This window comes from Marmota marmota, unplaced genomic scaffold (genome assembly GCF_001458135.2).
Source record: "Marmota marmota marmota unplaced genomic scaffold, marMar, whole genome shotgun sequence".
Taxonomy (NCBI): Eukaryota; Metazoa; Chordata; class Mammalia; order Rodentia; family Sciuridae; genus Marmota; species Marmota marmota.
The window spans coordinates 4438476-4461401 of NW_026000206.1; the positions used below are offsets into that span (position 1 = coordinate 4438476).

The 22926-nt window shown below is 39.3% G+C and overlaps 1 protein-coding gene and 1 long non-coding RNA gene across 5 annotated transcripts in view; both read right to left on the reverse strand.

Annotated features, from left to right (window-relative positions):
* Ate1 (arginyltransferase 1) overlaps positions 1-22926 on the reverse strand; it is a 148416-nt gene that overhangs the window by 17576 nt on the left and 107914 nt on the right. For all 4 annotated transcript variants that reach the window (XM_048791316.1, XM_015498342.2, XM_015498343.2 and 1 more), the window contains one exon: positions 15192-15312. In XM_048791316.1, coding sequence (XP_048647273.1) covers positions 15192-15312 — 121 coding nt within the window. The remainder of the gene's footprint in view (positions 1-15191; positions 15313-22926) is intronic.
* On the reverse strand, positions 1310-6607 carry LOC125612725. The gene is made up of 3 exons (XR_007343198.1): positions 6596-6607; positions 5566-5571; positions 1310-4800 (listed from the first exon to the last, which is right to left on the reverse strand). It is a non-coding gene; the product is annotated as an uncharacterized LOC125612725 (long non-coding RNA).

The window sequence follows — 22926 nt, forward strand, 5'->3', positions numbered from 1 at the left end:
CCAAAAGCAAACTCCAGCACCACTGGCACATTCAAAAAATACAAATGAACTAAGTGGCTCCTACTTTTTCATGCATTCTTGAATGCGATTTGATGTTTTAAGAAAAACATGTTCAAAACCTCATTTTAAAAATGAAGCTACACAGCAAAAGAACTTTTGTTTTCACAAAGGATTTATAATAATGGATTTAACAACAGGACATTAAAATACAGTTCAATTTATAGTCATGAGATCGCATACAACCTTTAGTTTATCACACATCTAATCCCCACCCTCCTAATACTCTCTAACTTCAAAGCCTGCATAGGTCAAGGTCAGAAAATTAAGCAATGTCATTAACCTGAAAATTTTTTTTTGTTTTATTCAGAGGTTTGAGGAATGAAGTGGCATTAATTTAAAATGAAGATCAACGCTGGCATATAAGGAATAATTTGCTTTGAATTTATAAGGCCAACAGAGATGGCAGGTGAGAAAAATACCAATGAGAAAGCTCCAATGGCACCAGTACTGTACAGAGCTCCGTGGTCGACTTCCAGGACACTCTGGGGCAGTCGCCACACTTCAGAACTCACTCTTGCGAAGAGACAGAAACCTTCTTTACTGAGAACACTTGGCTCTAAATGTGAAGTTAGAATTCAAGCCTTGAAACCTCAGCTCCTGCTGCTGTCACATCAAAGAGACGATCAATTCAGTGTACAATGCAGTGAGCCAAAAAGAGGGAAAAAATTATTTAAAATTTCCCTAATGCATCTAAATAATGTTTATTTAGACTAAAATATTTCCAAAATGCATCTGTGACTACATAATAATGTAAATGGGCATGATACTTTGGCTCAGAGTTTGCCAACTGTAAGTCTATCAGGTCACCCCTTTCTCCAAGGCCCACACAGATAAACCTAGACACTTGGCAGACAAAAGAAGGTACCTTGCAAAGAAGGCAAAAGCAAGGAGTTATTTTAAAACTACTGTGTAAGTTTGCTAAAACACAGATGATACCCAATGGTACTGTATAATACTATCTAACAGAATTTTGTTTAGTTTTGGACAGTTAAACATAGATCTAGACATGATCTTTAGACGTATTTGATTAGTATGATTACAAAATTAGTCCCAAGTAAAATGTACAAAATGTTAACATCTGACCCATTTTGATTTTATTTTTTGGACTGGGGATTGAACCCAGGAACATTTACCACCGAGATATATTCCCAGGTTTTATTTTTAAATAGGGTCTTACTAGGTTGCTGATGGTCTAAGTTGTTAAGGCTGGCCCCCAAATTTGTGATCCATCTGGGCATGGTGACACACATCTGTAATCCCAGAGACTTCTGAGGATCACAAGGTCAAAGCCAGTCTCAGCAACTTAGCAAGGACCTAAGAAATTTAGCAAGACTCTGTCTCAAAAAAAAAAAAAAAAAGGAGAAAAAAGGAGACCTGCTAGCCACAAACCTGGAAAAGCAAAGCAGTCTTACTCTTCAACCTAGAGGGTTCCAACTTTACCACTTTTTCCTTACTTACTGCAAAAACTTTGGTTTTTGATGAGCACACTCATTATTTCAAACTCTTGAACTTCATCAATGCAGACTCACAATGCCAATCTAGAGCTGTCCACAGCCATCTAGGGCAGTAGCTAGTCCACAGCCACTAGAGACAGCAACGTGGCACTCAGTCCCTTCCTTGGTCTGACCTTGGCTTTCAGGTCCAGGTGGAGGTAGGCATCACATGAAGACAGGCTCTGTCACTTGGTCCTTCCAGGGACAGGAGAACTCTAACAGTCCACCCATCTCAACCCCCTTCTGTTTCCTATCAGCTGTCTGCCTCACAAATACTACCACAGGGTCTGTGAGAAGGATGAACCAAGATGCCACATAACACACATTTAGCAAAAATGCCTGGACTAATGAATGCTAATCATAGTAATCCCTGCTGCCAGTACTCGGTCTGGTAAAGCAGAGCCAGAGCCAGAGCCAGAGCTGGAGCGAGTCCCCACCTTTGCTATTCTCCTAGACTGGTGTTTTCAAACTGTGGTGGTAGTGATTATAGAATTTATGTAATGGATTGTGACCAGCATTTCTTTAAAAATAAAAACTAGAACAGATTACAAAATGTTGGAATGCATCACATGTGAAGGGTTAGCACTGTTTGACAGCATTTATTTTATATACTGGGTTCTGAATCACACTGTAAAGTGCATTTGTTACTGGGGCTTTATGGTCAGAAGTTTGAAAAATACTATCCTGCATGACATGACATCACTTAAATCTGCAACTTGGGCCTTCTGATCACCCAGTGATGAGAAGGAGAAGGTGGGTGAAAGGGATCAGGGAAGTTAGCTTCAGCAGAAGGGAAAATATTACAATTTGGTACATATTCAGCTGGGCGCTGTAGGGTCAAACATCTGTGTTTAAACAATGCATTCTAGCCTTTGAGTCTCACAAAAAGTCTTAACAATTCAGAGGTCACAAAACATAACAGGACATTAACTTTAGGTAGTAGTCCAAGTTCTCCAGTTCACAGATGATGAAACTGGGGCTGAGAATTTGTCTATCAGAAGTCACAAAGCTGGTGAGTGAAGAATTAGAAAAACTTGTCTTTAGGTTGCTAGTTTATATATCAACATTAGTTACTCAGAATGTTCCAGGTACCTGCTATTTTATAGTAATGGTTAAGTTTAGGTATTAATGTTATGATGAATAGAATAATTTTGGAAGTTGTGAATGAATAGTCAGGAAACACCATGAGAGGTAGCCAAAATTCAAATAATAGAATTCTAATATCCCTAAATTTTTAGTGATTCTGAGAATATGACAATGCAGGATTCCATCAAGTTCGATGCTCTTTAGAGTGAGATGGGAATGATGACACATCTGAAAAGCTAAAGACATGCACATGCCAGTCAAGACAGAACCCCTTGGGCTTAAGGGATGTAAACTTCACTAGCATTCTGTAAATGCAATAATTAGGCAGGAGAGCACTGGGTAATGACCGTGCCCACCACCCATGGAGATGCAATCGCTGGGGAGGTACCGTGAGAGGCTTCGGTGTGCCTTTCCTCCCAGGAAAACTCAGAATTAAGATGGAAAGTATTTAAAAGAATAAATATATCGCACTGATAATGGTGTCACGGAATCTGAGCAGGTTTTTATGTTCCTGTTTTGTAATATCTGACAGAACTGCGTCTATTAGAACACCAGCAGGTCACTGTCACGACTTCATCTGTCCTAACAACACCGAGTCTTCAGACCACAAAGGGGTAAATCTCTCCATCTAGCTCTCCGAAACCATCGCTTTGTGGTTTCCAGGGTAGTAGTCTCCTATGATTATTGATAGAAGTCTTCTGAAGTACTATATGTTCTTTATGCTATTGTAAGTAAATTTTAAAAATATAGTTTCTAATTGTTTACTGCTAGTATGAAAAAGTACAACTGATTATTACATGTTAACGTAATGCCCTGCAATCTTTCTAAAATCCCCTTATCATTAGTTCTACAACTACTAAGATTTTCTATGTAAGCAATAATGTGACACCAACAGGAAATGTATAATTAAATAATTGGTTTAGAATTCGATTTCAAACAAAGTAAAAATTTAGGTATATTGTGTCCCTAAATTTATAATACTTTGTTAGACATCTGAATCATGAGGGACACTGAATGTTGTTATAAAATAAATTTTAAATGTTTTCTAAAATTCAATTAGCATCTTATAAATGCAATCAAATGTTATTCAAAAGTCCCTTAAAAATAAATGCTAAAATTTGAAAGACTTCTATACTGAAAGTAAGATAATTGTCATTCAAACCTTTAAAAAGAAAAAGAGTTGTTACTTAAACTGATTATCATTTTAATGAACTGAATACTAATTTCTAAAACTAAAGGAAACCTTGGAATCTTTCCTGAAAATAAAAGCCATTCACATGAGTGCCAAAATTCCACAATTAACACTTAGTACTACTTTTACACCCACAAATTTGAAAAGTTATGTCTTTAAAAGCTGAGATAAGTCAGTGTCTTTTTTTTCCTTTTTTAAAAATTTGTTCTTTTTAGATATATATGACAGTGGAGTGTATTTTGACATATTATACATACAGAGAGTATAACATATTCTAATTGGGGTCCCATTCTTTTGCTTGTAAATGATGTGGAGTTTCACTGGTGGTGAAAAACCAGTGTCTTTCAAACTGTGGGTTGAGATCTTCAGGTGTATTGTAAAGTCAATTTAGTGAACCAAGAACAGAAAAGAAAAGGGGTACATCATATTTAATGAGGTAAACATTATGAAACTGGTTTCAACTTTATATCTATGCATATATATACATAATACTTGCACAGATGCACAGTACAAATACTGTGTAGTAGGTAGAGAGCTAAAAATGTATTTCTTTCTGAGGTTGTGGTTAGATAGCCCTATCAATCCAAAATTTTCTTTTTCTAAACAAATAATATCTGGAGCTGGGGATAAGGCTCAGTGGTGGAATGAGGTCTAGCAAGCATGAGGCCCTGTTCAGTCCCCAGTACTGTACCCACCCCCAAAATTCTAGTATTTATTCTCTATAATATACCAATACAAAGGAGGTGCTTTATTCTATACTTACATTCATTTGGGATTGGTAGCATTAGAGCTATTTGTTCCTTTAGGCTGTGGAAGAAGCAGGACTTTTGACCCACTCTACCACCTTTGACTATAAGGTCCCTGCTTAGCATCTGGATGGCCATCTTAAGTGACAGCCGCCATTTTAAGAAAATTTCGCTTTCCCACCCAAGGGAATGTCTGAGAAAGGCTCACAACTCCCTCATACCACTCACATTAGGACCTGCCAGGCTCTAATCCCTGGGCCTGCCCCATGAAAGTCCTGAACCCCAAGCCTGTTTTGCCTCTCTCCGTCTATGGAGAGATATGCCTTTATTTGTCAGCTCTGACAAATAAACTCTCATGTGTATCTCTGCCTGGTCTCTGTCTTTCATTTCTCGCTCGCCCATCTCCCAGTTCCTTGCTTTCCTTTCACTGACTTACTAGCAAGGCCTGGCAATCAGCTCTACCTCCAGCCCTTTCCAAGCTACTTCCACACACCTGCTCACATCTCCTACCCCAGATGTCCCTCTTCACCAGCACCGACATCAATGGAAGAGAAAAGGCATTGGGTGAGAAAGTTCTCAGCTACCACACCAGTACTCCTTCTCCCCTTGCACTTCACTTTCCCTCATCCTCCCCGATGGGAAGAACCGTTCTTATCTGAGGCCATCTTCCCATCTGTGCTCTTGGTCTAGACCCCAAGGAACTGATCTCCCCTTCTCTTTATTTTTAACCTTTCCTTCCCCTGACCCACATCAGCTTCTGAAAATGCTCAAACCTTTCCCCTGCTTCCTCCATCAGTTAACCTTTCCAGACAGTGCCTCCAAAACCCAATTTCATGATGGTCCCTTTCTTCAATTCCACTCCATTTTAGGCTACTACTCCACTTCCACCAAAACTACAATAGGTCTTTGCCGAGACATTCAACAGCTGCTTCTCTGCACAATCTGTCCTTGATTCTTGAAATGCTTCCTGTGGCTTTCTTGACCCCACACCCAGCTCTTTTTACCTCCCTGGCCCCTAATTTGGCTCTTCTTCATCCACTCAACCTTCCCCGCTGGGCTTCCCCAGGTCTTGCTCTGCTCCTATTCACTCTTAAGGCCCCTACTCAAGTGCCAAAGCCCCCCAAGACCTGTGTCTCCTTCCTGGCTCTTTCACTGGAGTTTCAGACCAACATGTCCAACTGCCTCCACACCTGCTGGGGTCTCACCCACGGTGACGACCACAGTGGACTTGCTCTTCTTCTCTACTCTGCCAAACCTGCCCTCCTCCCCTGTTGCTCACTTTAGAAAAGACGGCACAATCACTGAGTTGGGGTCAGATCCTACGCAACTGCCTTGATAACTCTCCCTGCCCTGTCACTGTCCCTGATTAACCACCAGCCCTGTGGATTTCCCTGCCAAGTATCTCTTGCATCCACCCTGTCCCTGCCACCTCCCATCGTCACTGCCCCAGTCCAGACTAAAAACATTTTTGGCTTACATTATACCATAGGCACCCCTCCCCTAAATGGATTCCCTACCTCTGGTTTTAACAAATTGCCATTTATTCTCCACAAAGTGGAAGAGGAATGACAAACTTGATGTCTTCCAGTGCTTTACACCTTTTCACAGCCTTCCCTTACTTTCAAGAGAAAAACCCACAATCCTTACCGTGATCTGCAAAGATCTCCATTGTCCCACTGCCCCTCCCCTCCCTCTCCCAGAAGGCTGTGGGCCACCAGGCCTTCTCACCTGCTCTGCCCGCTGCCTGCAGCACTGGCAGTCCCTTCTGTTGCTATTTTAACCGAGGCCACTTCATCCAAGAAGCTTTCCCTGATCTGCACCCCACCCAAACTGGACTGAGGACCCTCCCATGGGGATTGCTTCTTCTGTTTATTTATTTATTTATTTTGACATGATACTGTTAAGTCAGAGGGGGCCTTCTCTTCCCCCTCCCCTTCCTCAGTGGCGATGAGCAGGGACTTTCCACCTGGCTGAGGAGACCCTAAATGGCCAATCAGAAGCTGACATGGCAATGGGACCCCCAACCACCCGGGTTCCACCAGCTGAAGCAATCGCCCTGTCAACAGCCCTGACCAACCCGCAATAGACACGATCCCCCTAAACTCGGCTCCGCCAAATTACTGCAATTTAGATGGCCTCGGCCCTCCTACCTCCAGCTGTCCTTGCCTTTCCCGCACGAGACTGATTCTTATTCCACTTACTACATTTGCTTAATAATTCTGTCTCCTCCACTAGGTTCCCTGAGAGCTGGCATCTCCCATTATAAAATGTAATACTGAGAGAAACAAGCATGCATTGAGCAAATGCTCTCATGAACTCTTCGAATGCCTGTTTCTAACTCTTGGCTGGCTTCTCTCTCAATGCCAGCTTTTTTCTTAGGAGTCCAATACTTCCCTCAGGTTTTCAGTCTTTATCCACTGGCCTCAGGCACTTGCTAAACCAGTCTGCACTTTTTAGGTCTTAGACGCCTCTTGGGCATTGCCATTCCTCCCTTGGCCTCACCTCTGACTCACACCCAACGCTGCTGTGCAGATCTGTGGAGGACAGGCTAGGGCAGCCTCTCTCGCTTCCTGCCGCTCTGAGGCAGCAGCTGTACACATGCAGGAGCCTGCTCTGCATTTGTGCACAGGCACAATGAAGGTGCAGAGGTGTTAACACCCAGTGGACAACCACCAGCCAGTGGAAAGCAGACACCAGCAGACAAGCACTCTTCCCGGGTCCCTCATGCAGCCTGTTCTGAGGTGTGCACCACAAGGGGTCTCAGAAGGTTTGAGCTCCAGTTCTTAGAGTGGTGGCCGCACAGTGACACATCCTGCTGTTGTCCTTTCCTCCTTTCCTGTTTCTCTCCAGCTATTTCTTCCTCCTTTTCCTTGGGACTATTTCCCCAATAAATTACCTGAATGCAAACCAACATTTGAGGATTTGCTTTTATAAAGGAACTAGGTTAAGACAGGCTCTTTAACACTAAAAGTATTCAGAATTTTATTTTGATTTTTATTTTTACAGGGGTTAGTAAAGTGAATAAATTATTTCCCTACTGTCAACAAACCCTTCCTTCCTATTTTCAGACAGCTTTCTTTTTTTTTTCTTTTGGTGGTGCTGGGGGTTGAACCCGGGGCCTTGTGCATGTGAGGCAAGCACTCCACCAACTGAGCTTTACCCCCCAGCCAACCCTCAGATTTCATTTTATAATCAGTGAATGGTCCACAGAAACATAAATTAATCTAATTTAGGCTTGGAAAATATATTTCTTATAAGAACAGGAATTTTACCCCTGATGTTGTATTTACATTAAAAACATTTTGCTAGCATCACATAAAAGAATATTCATAAAATAAACAGACTTTCTCATACCTTCATGTTAAAGCTTGTTTATTTTTCTGAAAACAGACTAAATCTTAACATCCACAGAAGATAATCGAAACAGTTTTAAAATACATTGCAGAAAACCGTGGAGATTCCACTCTTACACTGAAGTTGTGTGTGAATGAGTCAAGAACCCTGTGGGTTGCTGGTCTGTATCTGGGTCAACTCTTCCACCCCCAGGAGACACTGTGGTGAACATCTAGCAATGCAGATTCCATCAAGCACCAAGGCCTTTCAGAATTTGTCTCAACCTAACGTTTCATGTTTTGTTACTATAAAGCCACAGTTACACTGAGAACATTTATAAGTTACAAGGTAGGAAAATGTTCAAATAGCTGCAGATTATTTTGGACTGATGAAAAGATTCACGATATCCTGGGGTACTGTCTTTTGTCTCCTTCTTTATTTAATGTTTAATTACTCCAGTTATCAGAGATGGCAGAATTTATAAGCTCAGAAAAATTTTAAATTCTCTACTTTTGTCGATGTCTCATAAAATCAAAACATTAAAAAAAACACTTCATATTTTTTAATATAGGATAAATGGGGATTATTAATATTTACAAAATTTTAATATTTTCTGGGTACTAGAAAAATTTTTACTTCCATTAACAAATAATATCCTTGTGAGGTACTTACAGACCTTCTCAAAAAGTTTTAAAAAATCTAGATGAAACTATTATAAGCACTTTTTATCATTATCAATAATAGTAATCTTATTTTTATGTAAAATTATCTGAAACAAACATCCTAAGGCTCAGATACTTCAATGTACACTCCACCTATAACATTTGAAGCTCAGAATCCAGACGTCTTAAAGCTCCCTAATGTGCAAAGTGCCCCCAGCATTCCAGAGTCCTGCAGGCATCACAGGAAAGACTAAGGCACTCTTGTTTACACACCTTGGCATCTCTAGAAACCCGCCTGCATCTTACAACTGACAGGTCCTAGTCTAATTGGCAGCCCTCTTTCTTAGGAGCAGGTAAAATACTGGACTAAAGAAGAAGATGTCTTAAATTCAATAAACTATCATAGTTCAGCCAGCATTTAGACAGTGGATGGCTGGGGCTCTATTCTTCAGCCAGCATTTCTGGACAACTCACTCATCATATAAAACATGTGAATTTCTCAAACAAACAAAGAAAGCAGCACTATAAGGTGCCACGCAGCAGAACCAGGTAGGAACCAACATTTATAGACATGTTCAAAGTATCACAGTATTTTTGAGCTATCTGAATGATAATGAAAGGATTTTTATTATTTATTGCAGGATTACTTAAGTACAATTACAAACTGGGTGACTGTAAAAGGAATTGCTCTTTTGAATTTTTTAAAATCTATTCCACAAGGAAAGAGAAAGGGATCAGAGAAATATTTTGTTAGTAGCTCAATGGAAATTTTAAGTCTGCATTTCAAGAAACATTTCAGCCTATCACTGCCCAGGCTCTAACAAGCTTCAGTTGCTGGCCTGCTGCTCATGCATGGCTTACTGAGCAAAGGCTGGCTGGTAAAAATTTTTAAAATAGCATATTTTAAAAATTCTCAGCAAGACTGGTGTTAGAACACTCTTAAAAAATGGTCACTGACAGCTGTTGAAGTTTACCTTAATATGTCTTCATTTTCACATTTTTAAATAAAAAATACAAATAGTAAAATGTTATGACACTAAGTCATTGGTACAAATATTGTAGGAAAGATTTCTGTTGCTGTTCCTTAGTGTCCTCACTAAAAGACAGTGTGAACTAGAGAAATCTAGTGTCTAGTTTTAATATTGGGAGTCCCATTAGCACAATCTCTCTTGGCAGGGTGTTGGTTCTAAGACCCCATGGAGACCAAACTCCCTTAAGTCCCTTATATAAAATGGCACAGTATTTGCACATCACCTACGTTCGACTTTTTGTACACTTTAAATCATATCTAGATTATTTAAAACACCTGGTACAATGTAGAGGCTAAGTAAATAGTTGTTAAACTATATCGTTTAGGGAATAATGACAAGAAAGGGTCTCTGTATGTTCAGCACAATTTTCTTTCCTGAATATTTCTGACTCATGGTTGGGTGAATTCATGGATATGGAAAGCTGACTATGTACTAAATTTTGGGCAAGTTAGTATATCTTTGAAAAGGAAATAAAGAATTTTAAAAAGATATGAAGAGGGGAGTAAAAAAGAGAGAGGAGTAAACTGAAAAAAAAAAAACAGGATACTATAATATTGTTCACTTTTCATATCAACACACACTCTCAAGATTCACCGAATTTCTAGGATATTTTCTTTCTTTCTTTCTTTTGGATGCCTTTTTTATGTTATGTAGCTACATCCAATCACGTCCATCTTTATAGACAACAAAGAATATGTGTTAAAATATGCAGCAAACAACGGTATTCATTTTGCAATTTTGAGCAGTTCAACTGTGAATGTAAATGTGAAAATAATTTCACCCACTGAAATATAAAAAGAATAACAGTTGACTTCTGCATCTAAAATTATAAGGAAAGATATTGCCCACTTGGTCATTAATTATCACTGAAGCACATTTTTTAGGGACCCTGGGGAGTTTCAGTAAACCTGCTTTCTCACTAGGCATTGTTTCCCAGTGATCCACACAATACTGGCCTGGTCTACTGTTCAGAGGGACCATCAATACAGCATTCAGGAGGTGAGGCAGGCTTCGAGAAACAGGAAGCAAACACAGGCCCCACTGCTTTTGGAGTATGGTTCTTCCACACTGTCAAGGGCAGAGTGGGAAGGGCTTTTTATGTGGACAGATGCTAGAAAAAGGACAGATGCAGAAGTACAGAAAAAAACACCAGGGAACAATGCTCTATTCCAAGGGGGAATGGAACAGAGAAAGAAGAAAGGAGAGGCCCCCTTTGAAACAACAGAAAATAACACAGATTGTAGCCTTAGAGCTTCCAGGGATCAAACTAGGAAAAAACTTCTTTATACGGGTTTAAATTTTCAGCAACTGCTGGGGAGAGAGGTAAGGTATCTTAGACATATCTATTCTGGGAAAACGCATAAGGTACTCAGTCAAAATTATGCACTGTTATTTTTATAATTAAATTATATACTGTTATTTTTACAATTAAATTTTGAAAGCTTTATTAATAATATATATATGACTTTACTAATAATATGTATATATATATGACTCCAGTTATATTTAAGACAAATTAGAAAATATCTTGCAAACATTTCAAAGTATGTATAGAAGAGAACAAAATCTAGACAAATCTGTGGTAAAATGTATATACTCCTGTAATTATAAGTAGAAACAGAAGTAAAAGTTATTCTATTTAGTCCTACTGAAATGAACACTAAGTACTATACTTATAAAAATCATAGGGTAATAGTTGCATAAAAATTAGCTTTTATCCTGTGATAAAAACAAATTTTAGCAGTAATTGTGCAACAAATACTGGGGTGGGGGGTGTCAATGACAAATGTTCTGAGGACAAAGTGAGTAACTTCAGGCAAACCAGGATGGTGTTTGGGAAACAGGAAAGGCTTGGTAATTTTTTTTTTCATATCTGGAACCAAGATTTTGATACCAGTGACAAATGGTACACTGACATACATCACGTGTCAAATCAGGCTCTAAAACCAACTCCAGTGCATACAGGCTGCCCTTCCAACGGTGCTTCTCCATGAAACTGCTATATCAAGGTGCTTTTGTTTGTGAAAGAACAAATTAACAGCCAAGTAGTTTTTACCTCACCAAAAATGTTTTTATCTTATCAAAAGTGAAGTAACTCCAGGTATTAAGTAAAAACAACAAAAGTATGCAGCATGAATTTTTTTTTTTCCTAAATACACATGTATACACAGGACAAAAGGACTGGAGAGTATAAAAAATTAATAGTGATTACTGCTGTATCGAGAGACTTTGGTTCATTTTACCTTTCTCTCAAGTAGTTTTATACATTCCTATTAGGGATCCCAGAAAATATTTTTCAAAATATAATTCAAGCAAAAAAGGAAGATATAACTGTGATGTAGAAATTTTAAAATCTAGTCATAATCAACTATCAATTTAAAAAATCAAACACTTAAAAGTCATTTGAGGGGCTGCGGTTGTAGCTCAGTGGTAAAGCACTTGCCCAGCATGTGTAAGGCACTGGGTTCGACCCTCAGCACCACATAAAAATAAATAAATAAAATAAAGGTATTGTGTCTATTTATAACTAAAAAATATAAATAAAAATATATTTTTTAAGAAAGTCATTTGAGAAACTTTTGAACTGCTTTCTTTGGAATAGGTAAAAGTCCTGAACTGAAAATAACACACCTATTTATGAAAGGATGGATTTCTTCAGAATTTTTTAAAGTTACTTTAGTTTGTCAACATCCCCTCATTGTATCACAAAGCAATAAATACAAAAGGATTTTGTACTGTCACACAGACTTGGCTGAGTAAATAACCACAGGACCCAAACCTCCCAAAGAGGAAGGTGGTGCCCAGTGGAGGGGGCACGGGCGGGAGCCAGGGAATCTAGAGGCTGACCCCAGCCCAGGAGAGGGAGAGAGTAGGACTCTTTTAAAACTGGCCCCTGAAGCACCTTGAAGCCTCAGTTTGTCTTACAGAGGCCAGTGGTCATTAGCTGTGCCTTTTGCAGAGAACTGAACTAGAGAACAGCTGGGAGATATAAGACATAGTGAAAAAAGTACCATGCCGACCAGCAACAGCACCTTGCGGAGCTCTTGTTGTCTGCGTCAGAGTTTGGTAACAGTAAAACTGGCCCAGAGAAGAGGAGAGCTCCTTACAGGCTGCCATTTAAGCCTCCGATGACCATGTTTCACAGCAGGCACCATACACTCCAGCATTTTAATTTCCTAAAACCACAGGACATGAGTCTGCTTTCAAAAAGTGTCTGGGCTGTGACATTCAATACTGATAAAACTGTACAGTTTCTCTGTTGAAAGTTTCAAAGTCTCAACATATGGAAAGGATCCTTATTTTCTTCGAAGCACTATTCTCGAAGATATTTACTGTGTTTTGTAAATAAATTCTAAACAATGACTGCCATGAGTAATGTAACTTACTAGGTCACAGCAAAAGAACATGCTATGTATTGGGCTCTCACCAGGGCATCATGTGTTCATGACAAAGAGCAATTTGAGACTTTAGTGAAGTGCTCATTAACACTTATTTTGGAATATAATTTAAAAATCTGTTAAGTTGAGTAAATGTTTACTTGCACACCCACCCAGTGCATGGAAGTTATTCAGTCATACTCTCAACTTTATAAAACAAGGAGAACTTGTGATCTTTTAAATCTCCAAGTATTATATAATAAAAGCAACCTTTAAAACAGATTAAAAAGGAAAGCGGGTAAAACTGTGTCCTAAATCTGGGAGTTAGAAACAAATTTAAGATCAGGATGCTGTTCAGTTGCAAGGAATTTGTAAACTTCACATATGCCTATGCAGTAATTCACCAAGATGGTCAGCACTTTCCCCATGGAGGATCTAGCTCCAACCTGACCTGGAGAAAAGCTGTCGGGGGCTTCTGTGGTTTGTGGGGGGTGGGAGAAGAGTGGGTTCATATATGTTCTTCTCTATAACACTATCGCCTCTGGCTCTGACTCCAAAAATGACTGGAAATTGAATGCTTGTGAGCTATAGATCTGTGTGATCAACGAGGTGTATGTTTATTTAGAATAAACCATCCTATTCTGCTTAGTAATTTAAGGCATAGGAACTTAATAAAAATCTGGTTAAACTATAAAATATAAATATCTGGAAAGCCTGGAGTCAACCCCGATGCCTGGCACATGAGTCAGCAGGGCCCCAGGCCACTCCTCACCAGATCCAGATTCCCTAAGGTATCACACCATGGGTTATGTGTGCTACTCTGGCTTTCATAACAGCTTTTCCAGGAGGCATTTTTTTTTTGGGGGGGGGGGTACGAAAAATACCAATTTTGGGGAAAAAAAATGCACACCTTAGAGCTGAAAGATATCACTGCATTTCCTTCCTTGCCCCTTTGTGTTCCCTTTGATTCTGTCCATTTGCCTCTTCCCCTTGGCCAGGCTTTGCATTTTTTTCCTTCCTTTTAAGATCATGGGTGGCTGGGAGAAAAAAATGTGTTCTTAAGAAGTATATGTCAGGCAACTCTGTGGTGGATTTATTAGGACTCAGAGCTCAATGAAGCACACATGGCACATCAGCAATGTGGGGAGGACATGCTGTCGATGGAGGGCAATCCATTCCAAGAGTACCAACTCATACTGCTTAGCAGAGTCACACTTGAGTGCCCTGGGCATCAGGAAGAGCCCATTTAAAACTGATAGCGGACTCAAGACTAGGAGGAGGTAAGCAGAATCACACATTTTTCCAGAAAGAAGGTACACAGCAAATGAGAGTAAATGCAAACAGAAGCCTGGGTACACATGGGGTGCAGTATTCTAACTTGTGTGACTGCCTCTGAAACAACACTGGTGGGGGTGACTCTCACATGCTGGTCTTAATTTAACCCTCATGATAGCTCAAAGGTAGGTCCTAGACATTAATATTAAGGGTCAGGAATCTGAGGCCAGGGAGATATTTTGTTTTCATGGTGCTAGGGAGGGAACTCAGGGCCTCACAGGTGCCAGGCAAAAGCTCTGCCACAAAGCCACACCCCGGCATTCAGGGAAGTTTCATGCCGTACACCAGGTGGTGGTGAAGACAGGATCTGAACCTAGCCAGTCTAACTCCAGGGCCACCCTTTTAGTGTCTGCACATCTAGTACAGACTAACATCCCAGGATAACAACGGGAAGCACACATGGCTGGGGCTGCACTAGGCAGGAGAAGAGGGGACAGGAAAGGAGACACACCAGAGAGCAAGAAGTCAAGAAAGTATTGTCACAAAGCCCCACAGCTTGTTTGCTACAGTGACACCATTCTACAGCTCCATCAGGCTAACCAGTCAACATCTTCTCTATACTATCCACGTAATCAATCTAATGGTAAGCTTTCATGTACTGTGGTGGCTGCAAGAGAAATGGATAACGATGTCGACCCTCACAGCGTGCAAAAATTCATCCAATGGAAAGCGAGGGCTGTCAGCGGCAAAAATCCCGTTAGCTTTCTGAATTTTTGCGGAACTGTGAGATGTCTGCCCCATCTTACACATGTGTGTACATGTACTCATGTACACTCTTCAGTATGTAAAGCCACCTAATCTCTGGATAGAGCCACAGCCACGCACATGGAATGTGAAAAAGTCAACAACCCCCAGCTAAGGTCGGCCGCAGTGTACCTGCTTCAGGGTCCTGGTTGAAACGGCAGTACTTGGAGTTTTCCAGGGAAGGCAGGCACTGCTCGATGGGAATCCAAACATATGTCTCAGGACACAACAAATCAGAAGGCCTGTACTGACCCTGCAGGGAAGGGAAGAAAAATAGCATAGGCATTACTAACGGCCGCCCCAGAGCAGCAGGAGAGGTCTGAATGGCAAAGTCACAATCAACCGAGGGTCTCAGGGTAGAGCACTTGCCTAGCATGTGCAAGGCCCTGGGGTCCCATCCCCAGTATCACAGGAGGGGAAAAAAGCAACCAGAAGCAGCTGCACTGTAGATGCTGCGACCCCTTGAGAACATGCACTTCCGCATCTCGAGCACACACCTGTGACTCTCAGCTCCCTGAGCTGTCTTTTGTGAGGTAGTGGACACTAGAGGACTGTATAGACATTTTCCAAAATGGAAGGAACTTCACTGTCCTTAACCACACATTTTTTAATTTGTAGACTCAGCTGATAATGATATTCATTCTGTTATAATGTATTAAAAATACTTATCAACATACTTCTATAAATAATCTAAACTAATACATATATAGTAAGAAATTTTTAAAATAATAGACATTTCAGGGAAACACCTATGATAATTCCATGAACTTTCTTCAAAAATTTTATTTTAGAAAAATAATTTGTATATTTATAACTCAATTATGTACCCTAAATCTAAAAACAAAACTATACAATACATGTTTGGGGAAAAATAATCATTCACTAATGGGTAATATGATAGTTAACAGAAAATGAAGCAAATTATGTGAAAGCATTCATTGAAAAATTTCAGAAATATCAACACTTTATGATCTTTGAGCTTAAATAAAATTTCAAATGTCTCTTCTCTATTAAAATTCAAAATTCATATAGTGATTAAAATCTAGAGTAGTGTTTTTCAAACTATTTTGCTATAACTTACGGAAAGAAATATAAAGTATAAAACTAGAATAAAATGATTTCATACCCAATGCTTATCCATGTTACATTCTATTCTATTTTCATTTTTTTAAAAATGATCCTTTAGAACCACTAAAAGTGCTCCCACAGCAGTAAAGATTGTGAAAATCGCCTCCGCAAAGCCTGAAGGGCTGAAGGGCTCCACATCTCCAACAGCGAGCTGAGTCAGCCCAGAGTCGAGCACCACGCCCCACCACCACTCAGGGCAGTCAGAGGCTAAGCCAGCGGGAGGCTATCCACAGCAGAAGGCGAAACAGAGGCGGGGCGAGGGCTCCAGGACGGAATTTTATTGGGGACTTAAAAGGAATGAGAATAATAACATGGAGATCTGCCAAGCCACAGATAACCAAGGAACAGAAAAGAGCAGGTTGCTACGGCAATGGAAAGGGAGGCTAGGACCAGATTCTGGAGCCTCAAGTGTGCTTTGGACTAATTTCTTCTAGAAGAAATGGAAGGCTTGCTGGCTGACAGAGTAGGCTTTACTACTACATTTCAACAGGAGCAGGTGCAGAAATTGAGACTCCAGTCTTCGCTTTCCTGGGGTGCTCACCGCCTTGTTGATGCCTTCCCACCCAACAGCAGTTAAGAGCCACCTGAAAGGGTCAGTTTCAGGTGATCTACTCACTTGGTATACTCTTAGAACTCACAACAAGATTACTTAAAAATAAATGCATAATGAAAAAGTATAATAAAGCCAGACACTCCACTGCCTCTCCATCTTATCAAAAACAATCAATTCCATTCCCTTTTGTTATGGTTTGGATATGAGGCGTCCCCCAAAATCTCATGGATGAGAAAATGCAAGAAGGTTCAGGGGGGAATGACTGAGTTGTGAGAGTCTTAACCCAATCAGTGAATTAATCCCTTATGGGATTAAGTGAGTGGTAACTAGAGGCAGGTGGGGTGTAGCTGGAGGAAGTGGTTAATTGGGAGCATGGCTATGGGGTAATATTTTGTATCTGGAGCTAGAGTCTCTCTCTCTGCTTCTTGATCATCATGGTGAGCTGCTTTCCTCTGCCACCCTCTCCCACCATGATGTTTAGCCTCACATCAAGCTCCGAGAAATGGAGCCAGCCTTCTCTGGACTAAGACCTCTGAAACCGAGAGCCCTCAAATAAACTTTTCCTCCCCTACAGCTGTGTTGGTCAGATCTTTAGTCACAGCAGCGAAAAAGCTGACTAAAACACCTTTCTTATTGAAAGCAACTCCACTCTCCATTGATTCAGAAACAATTTTACTGGGGAGAAGGGACAGTATGAGGTGAAGCTCTCCATAAGATTAAATATAAAAATATAGACAACAGGAGTTCTAAATCTTTCTTCTTTTCTGATTCAGATCATTTGAAAAGTCTAATGGGGAAAAAAAAATGCTAAAAGGCTAAAGACATCAAACTTCTAGGGAAAAGAAAGGAGTAAAATTTTTTGACCATGCAATATACAAAGATTTTTTCAGAAGACGGGGAAAAAGAAAAAAAAAACTGATGAGTTAGACTTCATAAAAATTGCATAGTATTCAAAGAAGTTATAAAGAAAAGAGTCAAGTCAAAGAAGGGAGAAAATTCAAAACAAACAGTAGACAACAGACTCACACCCAGAACTAAGAATTTCAACCAATCAACTTTTTAAATTACTTAAAAACTTTGTCAAAGATATACAAATGCCTAACCAGCTCATGAAAGATGTACAAATCAAAACTATGACAAGTTACGACTGCGGCTCTTACTAAAGTGACTAAAAATTTAAAAGATGGAATAATGAAGGTTTGGCAAGAATTTGGACTACCTAGAACATAGCTATTGCAGGTTTAAAACAGAAGCCATTTGATAAAATATAAATATTCATGTACACACAACATTCGTGAGTGTATCTAGGGTAAATTCTCTGAATTGGTAATTTGGTTAAAGAATTTTACTTTTATCAATGAAAAATGATTTTACATACAAGGTGTGCCATTTTATATCACCACCAGCAATGTTATGTATCCAGGTGCCAATTTCCTCCACATCCTTACCAAGACTGTACACTTCCAAAACTTTTAATCTCTGCCAGTCTGAACAAACAATGGCATTTCACTGGTTTTAATTTGCATTACATTCTTTCCCTAAATGCAAAGAATTTGCCATTCCCGGTTCCATAAAATTAGCCCATTGTGCTGTTAGATTGCTGATCTTTTTTAATTAATTGAAAAACAATCTTTACATAGTAAAGAAATTAACCCTTACTTTGTAAAATTCATTTTACATATTCCCTAGTTTATATGTCTTTTATATTATGTGTCATACTCTTTGCCACGTGGAAATTTGACATGTAGTCAATTTTATCATTTTTTAAAAATGGCTTCTGGGTTTTTGCACAATAATTAAAAAGGCTACACTTGTTTAGAGATTTTAAAAAATATACTGGAAAATAATTTTTCTAGTATTTTTATGGTTTCAAAATTTTACATTACATTTATGCTCCATCTGGAATTTATTTTGGTATAGGTTATAGAAAAAAGATCCAACCTAATTTCTTTCAGATGTTTCCTCATCATCATTTTTTGAACAATCTTCATTTCCTTCCCTCGCTTAAAATGCCTCTTTGAGAACTTGCTAAAATTGTGTATGTTGTGAAGTCTTTTCTGGACTTCAATCTAGTCATGTGCCAGTGCCACACAGTTTTATATAGTAAAGCTCTGTCTTATATTTTAATCTCTGGATAAATCTAATTGCCTCTCATCACTCTTCCTTTGCAGAATATTCTGGCTCTTTTTGCTTAATTATTATAGGATTTCATATTTGGCCCACATGAGTAAAGAAACAGAAATAAAAATGGAATGGCTTCTTCTTTTTTTTTTTTTTTAAACCGGGAATTGAACCCAGGGGTGTTTAACCACTGAGTCACATCCCCAGCCCTTTTAAATATTTTATTTAGAAACAGGATCTCACTAAGTTGCTTGGGGCCTTCCTAAGTTGCTAAGGCTGGCTTTGAACTTGCAATCTTCCTGCCTCAGCCTCCCAAACCTCTGGGATTATAGACATGTGCCACTGCCCTGGCTGGAATGGCATTCTTGATATTATAATGACAGAATACCAAGAACATCTAGTGAAAAAAAAAGTGTATCATCTTAAGTTAAAAAAAACGAAGAAACCCCCGAATTGTACAAATGATACCATTTTCTAACTCAAGGTGGGAGTAAATGCTAACTGGCTAACACATGGCAAATATTAGAGGTGGTGGGGGTCAGGCAGGCCTAAACTTGGGAGTCTTGCTGGTTGAAACAGACCCGGTTTCCCTGTAAACATACTCCATGCAGATATGTGGATTTAACAACAGCCACAGGATTTACTGTCAATAGTACTGACAATAAATAACAGCAATGAATACTCAATGAATCCTCACTATTGACAGGCACTAGGTGCTGGTCAGAAAAAGATGGATCAATGCATACCTCTGGAAAATTCTCAGTCCAATGAAGGGACAGGGCTGTGCCAAGAGGAAGCATAAACAGGAACGTGCAGAGTGTGGCGCATGCCACAATTCAAAGCTCATGTCCTCTGAAGGCAATGTTAGCTCACACAATGAGCAAGACACTGGCTTATCTCACTAAAAGATCATAAATGATAATCATAAATGATAATCATAAATCATTCTGACTTCTGCTCAAGTGATTTCAAATTTTTCGTTAGGCTAAAACATTATTTTCTGCCAAAGTACAAGCTCATTTCAGTACTTCAACTATTCTCCCAAGCCATTAAAGATGCAGAAATTCATAAACTGAACTACTTTAAAATGTATGCTTTCTAAATCAAGCTGGCTGAGGAGTTAAAGGCACAAGTAGAAAGTGCAGGGGTCTGAAAGCTGCCCTGCTCTGTGTGCTGTAGGCAGATGAGAAATGTCTGTAGGAAGAATGTAATTACCTGTGGATTTGGACATACTTTCCTTTGGTAAGAAAGAAAAATATTTAATCAACCTCTAAGAACATTCATTCAGATTGGAACAGCGAGGTAAAAGATTCTTTCCTACAGTGGTAGCTTTTTGTAAATAAAAATCTAAGTTACCACAGACTTCTGAATTACTCAAAATTCTGAAAACATGACTGGTCCAACAGGGCTTACTTCCAACTGCGTAGGGAGTTCTTCCAATGTGATGTACAACTTAGAAGATCAGTTCTAGACATCCTCAGAGCCTCCTCACTGCCCACCCCCCAACAAGAACAAAGTGGGCCTTACCTCGGGCAGGTACCATTAAGGGCAGCCTAGTTCAAGATATGTTGCCTGCAAAGTTAAGAGTTAGTTTTAAAAAGTCCTGAAAATAGAAGACAGAACGCCTAATTTTCATTAGTATTTTAAAAAATCGGTAAGAAACAGCCGCACAATTCAAAGCCCTCAAAGGGAACTAACTGGAGCAAATCCTGTGATTTATAACTTCACCAATCTGCCATAACATCTACAACTGTTTATAAACTGTTTGGAACTGGAAAACAGAACAAAAATAAAGAAAACAAACTGACAAAGTGCCTCTATATTATGAGTTGCTAAAGAAGAGTTAATGTTCTACTCAAAGTATGGCTATAGGACCCAATGGCTTCCTCTCTAATGAAAATCACTTACACTATTTGTACTTATACTACATCTCCCCACTAAGAAAAAATTTAAATATGGTTACATAATATCTCAATCAATTTTGCTAAGTTGCACAGAATAAAAGTCTAGGAAATGCCAAAGTTAAATCTAAAACATTGAAAGAAAAAAGCCCAAAGCCCTAGCTGAACAAATTTCCTGCTCTGTTTCTTTTAGAAAAGACTGTGTATCCCGGAAAAGGAGATGGTACAATTTTGGTTTTGGTCAATGGAATGAACAAAGACATTCTTCTCACTTGCATGCTTCAGACCATAATTTGAAAAGCATTACCATATTGATTTAATTTTCTACTCTATAAAAAAAATCACAAAATAAATTATGTGGAAAATATCTTACTTTAGCAAAACACAATAGTCTGAATTCAGTCTAAAAACTACATTCATTTTGATAGCCAGACACTAAAAACATCTATCACATCTTATAGAATCACAATAAATACAAGTATCTAAAGAGTTTGTAGAAGACGTATGTACATGGAAAGATTTGATTTCAAAATCAGTAATAATTTCAGCAAAGATACTTTAGATGAACATCTTTTACTTCTAATGAAAACAAAGCAAACAACACTTAGAGATTTTCCCCAGTTACAATGTATCTATCTAGTTAAAAATATGAATTTTTCAAAAGCAAAATTATATTAATGATGTGGAGAAAAAATAAAAAATGGTTCTAGCAAACCCTGGCAGTCAATTTTTTTTGCAATGGTTTTTATAATGTATTTCCTATACAGTAAAAGTCACTTTTTAAAGTACACATTTCAGTCTTTCATTATATTTCAAGGCTGTGCCACCATCATCACTACATAATTACATAACACATTCATCATTCCCCAAAAGCAACCCCATACTCATCCTCAAGTCACTCCCCATTCTAAGGGCCCTTTGCCGGAGTACGGCTGCAGCAATATAACCGGGGGGTGACGAACAACTTGTGTANTTGACAGCAACTTGTGTACGTTGATACAGCAGGAATGGGAGCTGTTTATTCTTGTGTACGTTGATACAGCAGGAATGGGAGCTGTTTATTGTAGGACAGGAGCGGTATATATACATTCCACACAGCTTATCTAATTAACATAAACTCGATACAGCAGTCAACCAATAAGGAATCTCCACACTTAATGGCTCGCTGGCGTTACTTCACAAACCACTCCCTCTGGCAAAATGCCAGGCGCCATCCTGACTTGTTTACAGACTCTACACCCTTGATCTATTAGCAATGTATTTCAAAATGGAGTATCTCCTCAAATTGCCATGCTTCCTATTTGAGTCCAAGTAAAGAACAAAGACAGGACACAGCCTATAAGACCCCAGGTGACACAGGCCTACGTCACCTTTCTGGCCTAATTTCCTATGACTTCCCCCTTCTCTGCCATGCCACCTTGGCCCCCACACTGGCTTCCTGCATCTCCTGGAATAAGCCATGCCAGTTCCCACCTCAGGGCTTCTCCAGGCTGCTCTCTTCTGGTCTTAGAGGTATCCCCTAACACTGTCATCTACTTAATTTTTGCTCAGTCACATTCTCAGGGAAACCACCTATCCTCCCTATTTTTCTTCCATAGAGCTTATCAACTTTGAGTGTCTTTTAGTTCCCTGTTCATTTACATCTATATGAGACTCTTGTTAAAATGCAGGTAGGAGTTTGCTTACTAACGTGTTCCAAAACCTGCTTAGTAAATAACTGGGTGAATGGGCAGGGAGCTGGCACTGCCCTCCACCTGCGCCCTTCTCTCCACCTGCGCCCTTTCTCCCTCCTCTCCTCAAACACAGCAATGTTACTGTGTATCTCCTGCCTTGCACCAATCCATCCATCTGCAGTTGCCACACTCGTATCAGTTGCCTATTGCTATTGTGTGAGCAGTTCTCAACCCTTGGGAATTATCACCAAATGCTAAAACTGCAAGTACATTATTATGAGAGGGTCTACAAGAGTTGCTGAAATTAAAAAGGGATTTTCATACTCAAGATGATTAGAAATGAGCTACTTGTGTCCATTTAATTCTCTTTTCCCCCCAACAAAGCTGAAAACATTTCTTTCACTGGCATATGTTCTCAAAAGGAGCACAGCCATTCAGGTTACATTTCACTAAAAAAAAAAAAAAAAAAAAAAAAAAAAAAAAAAAAAAAA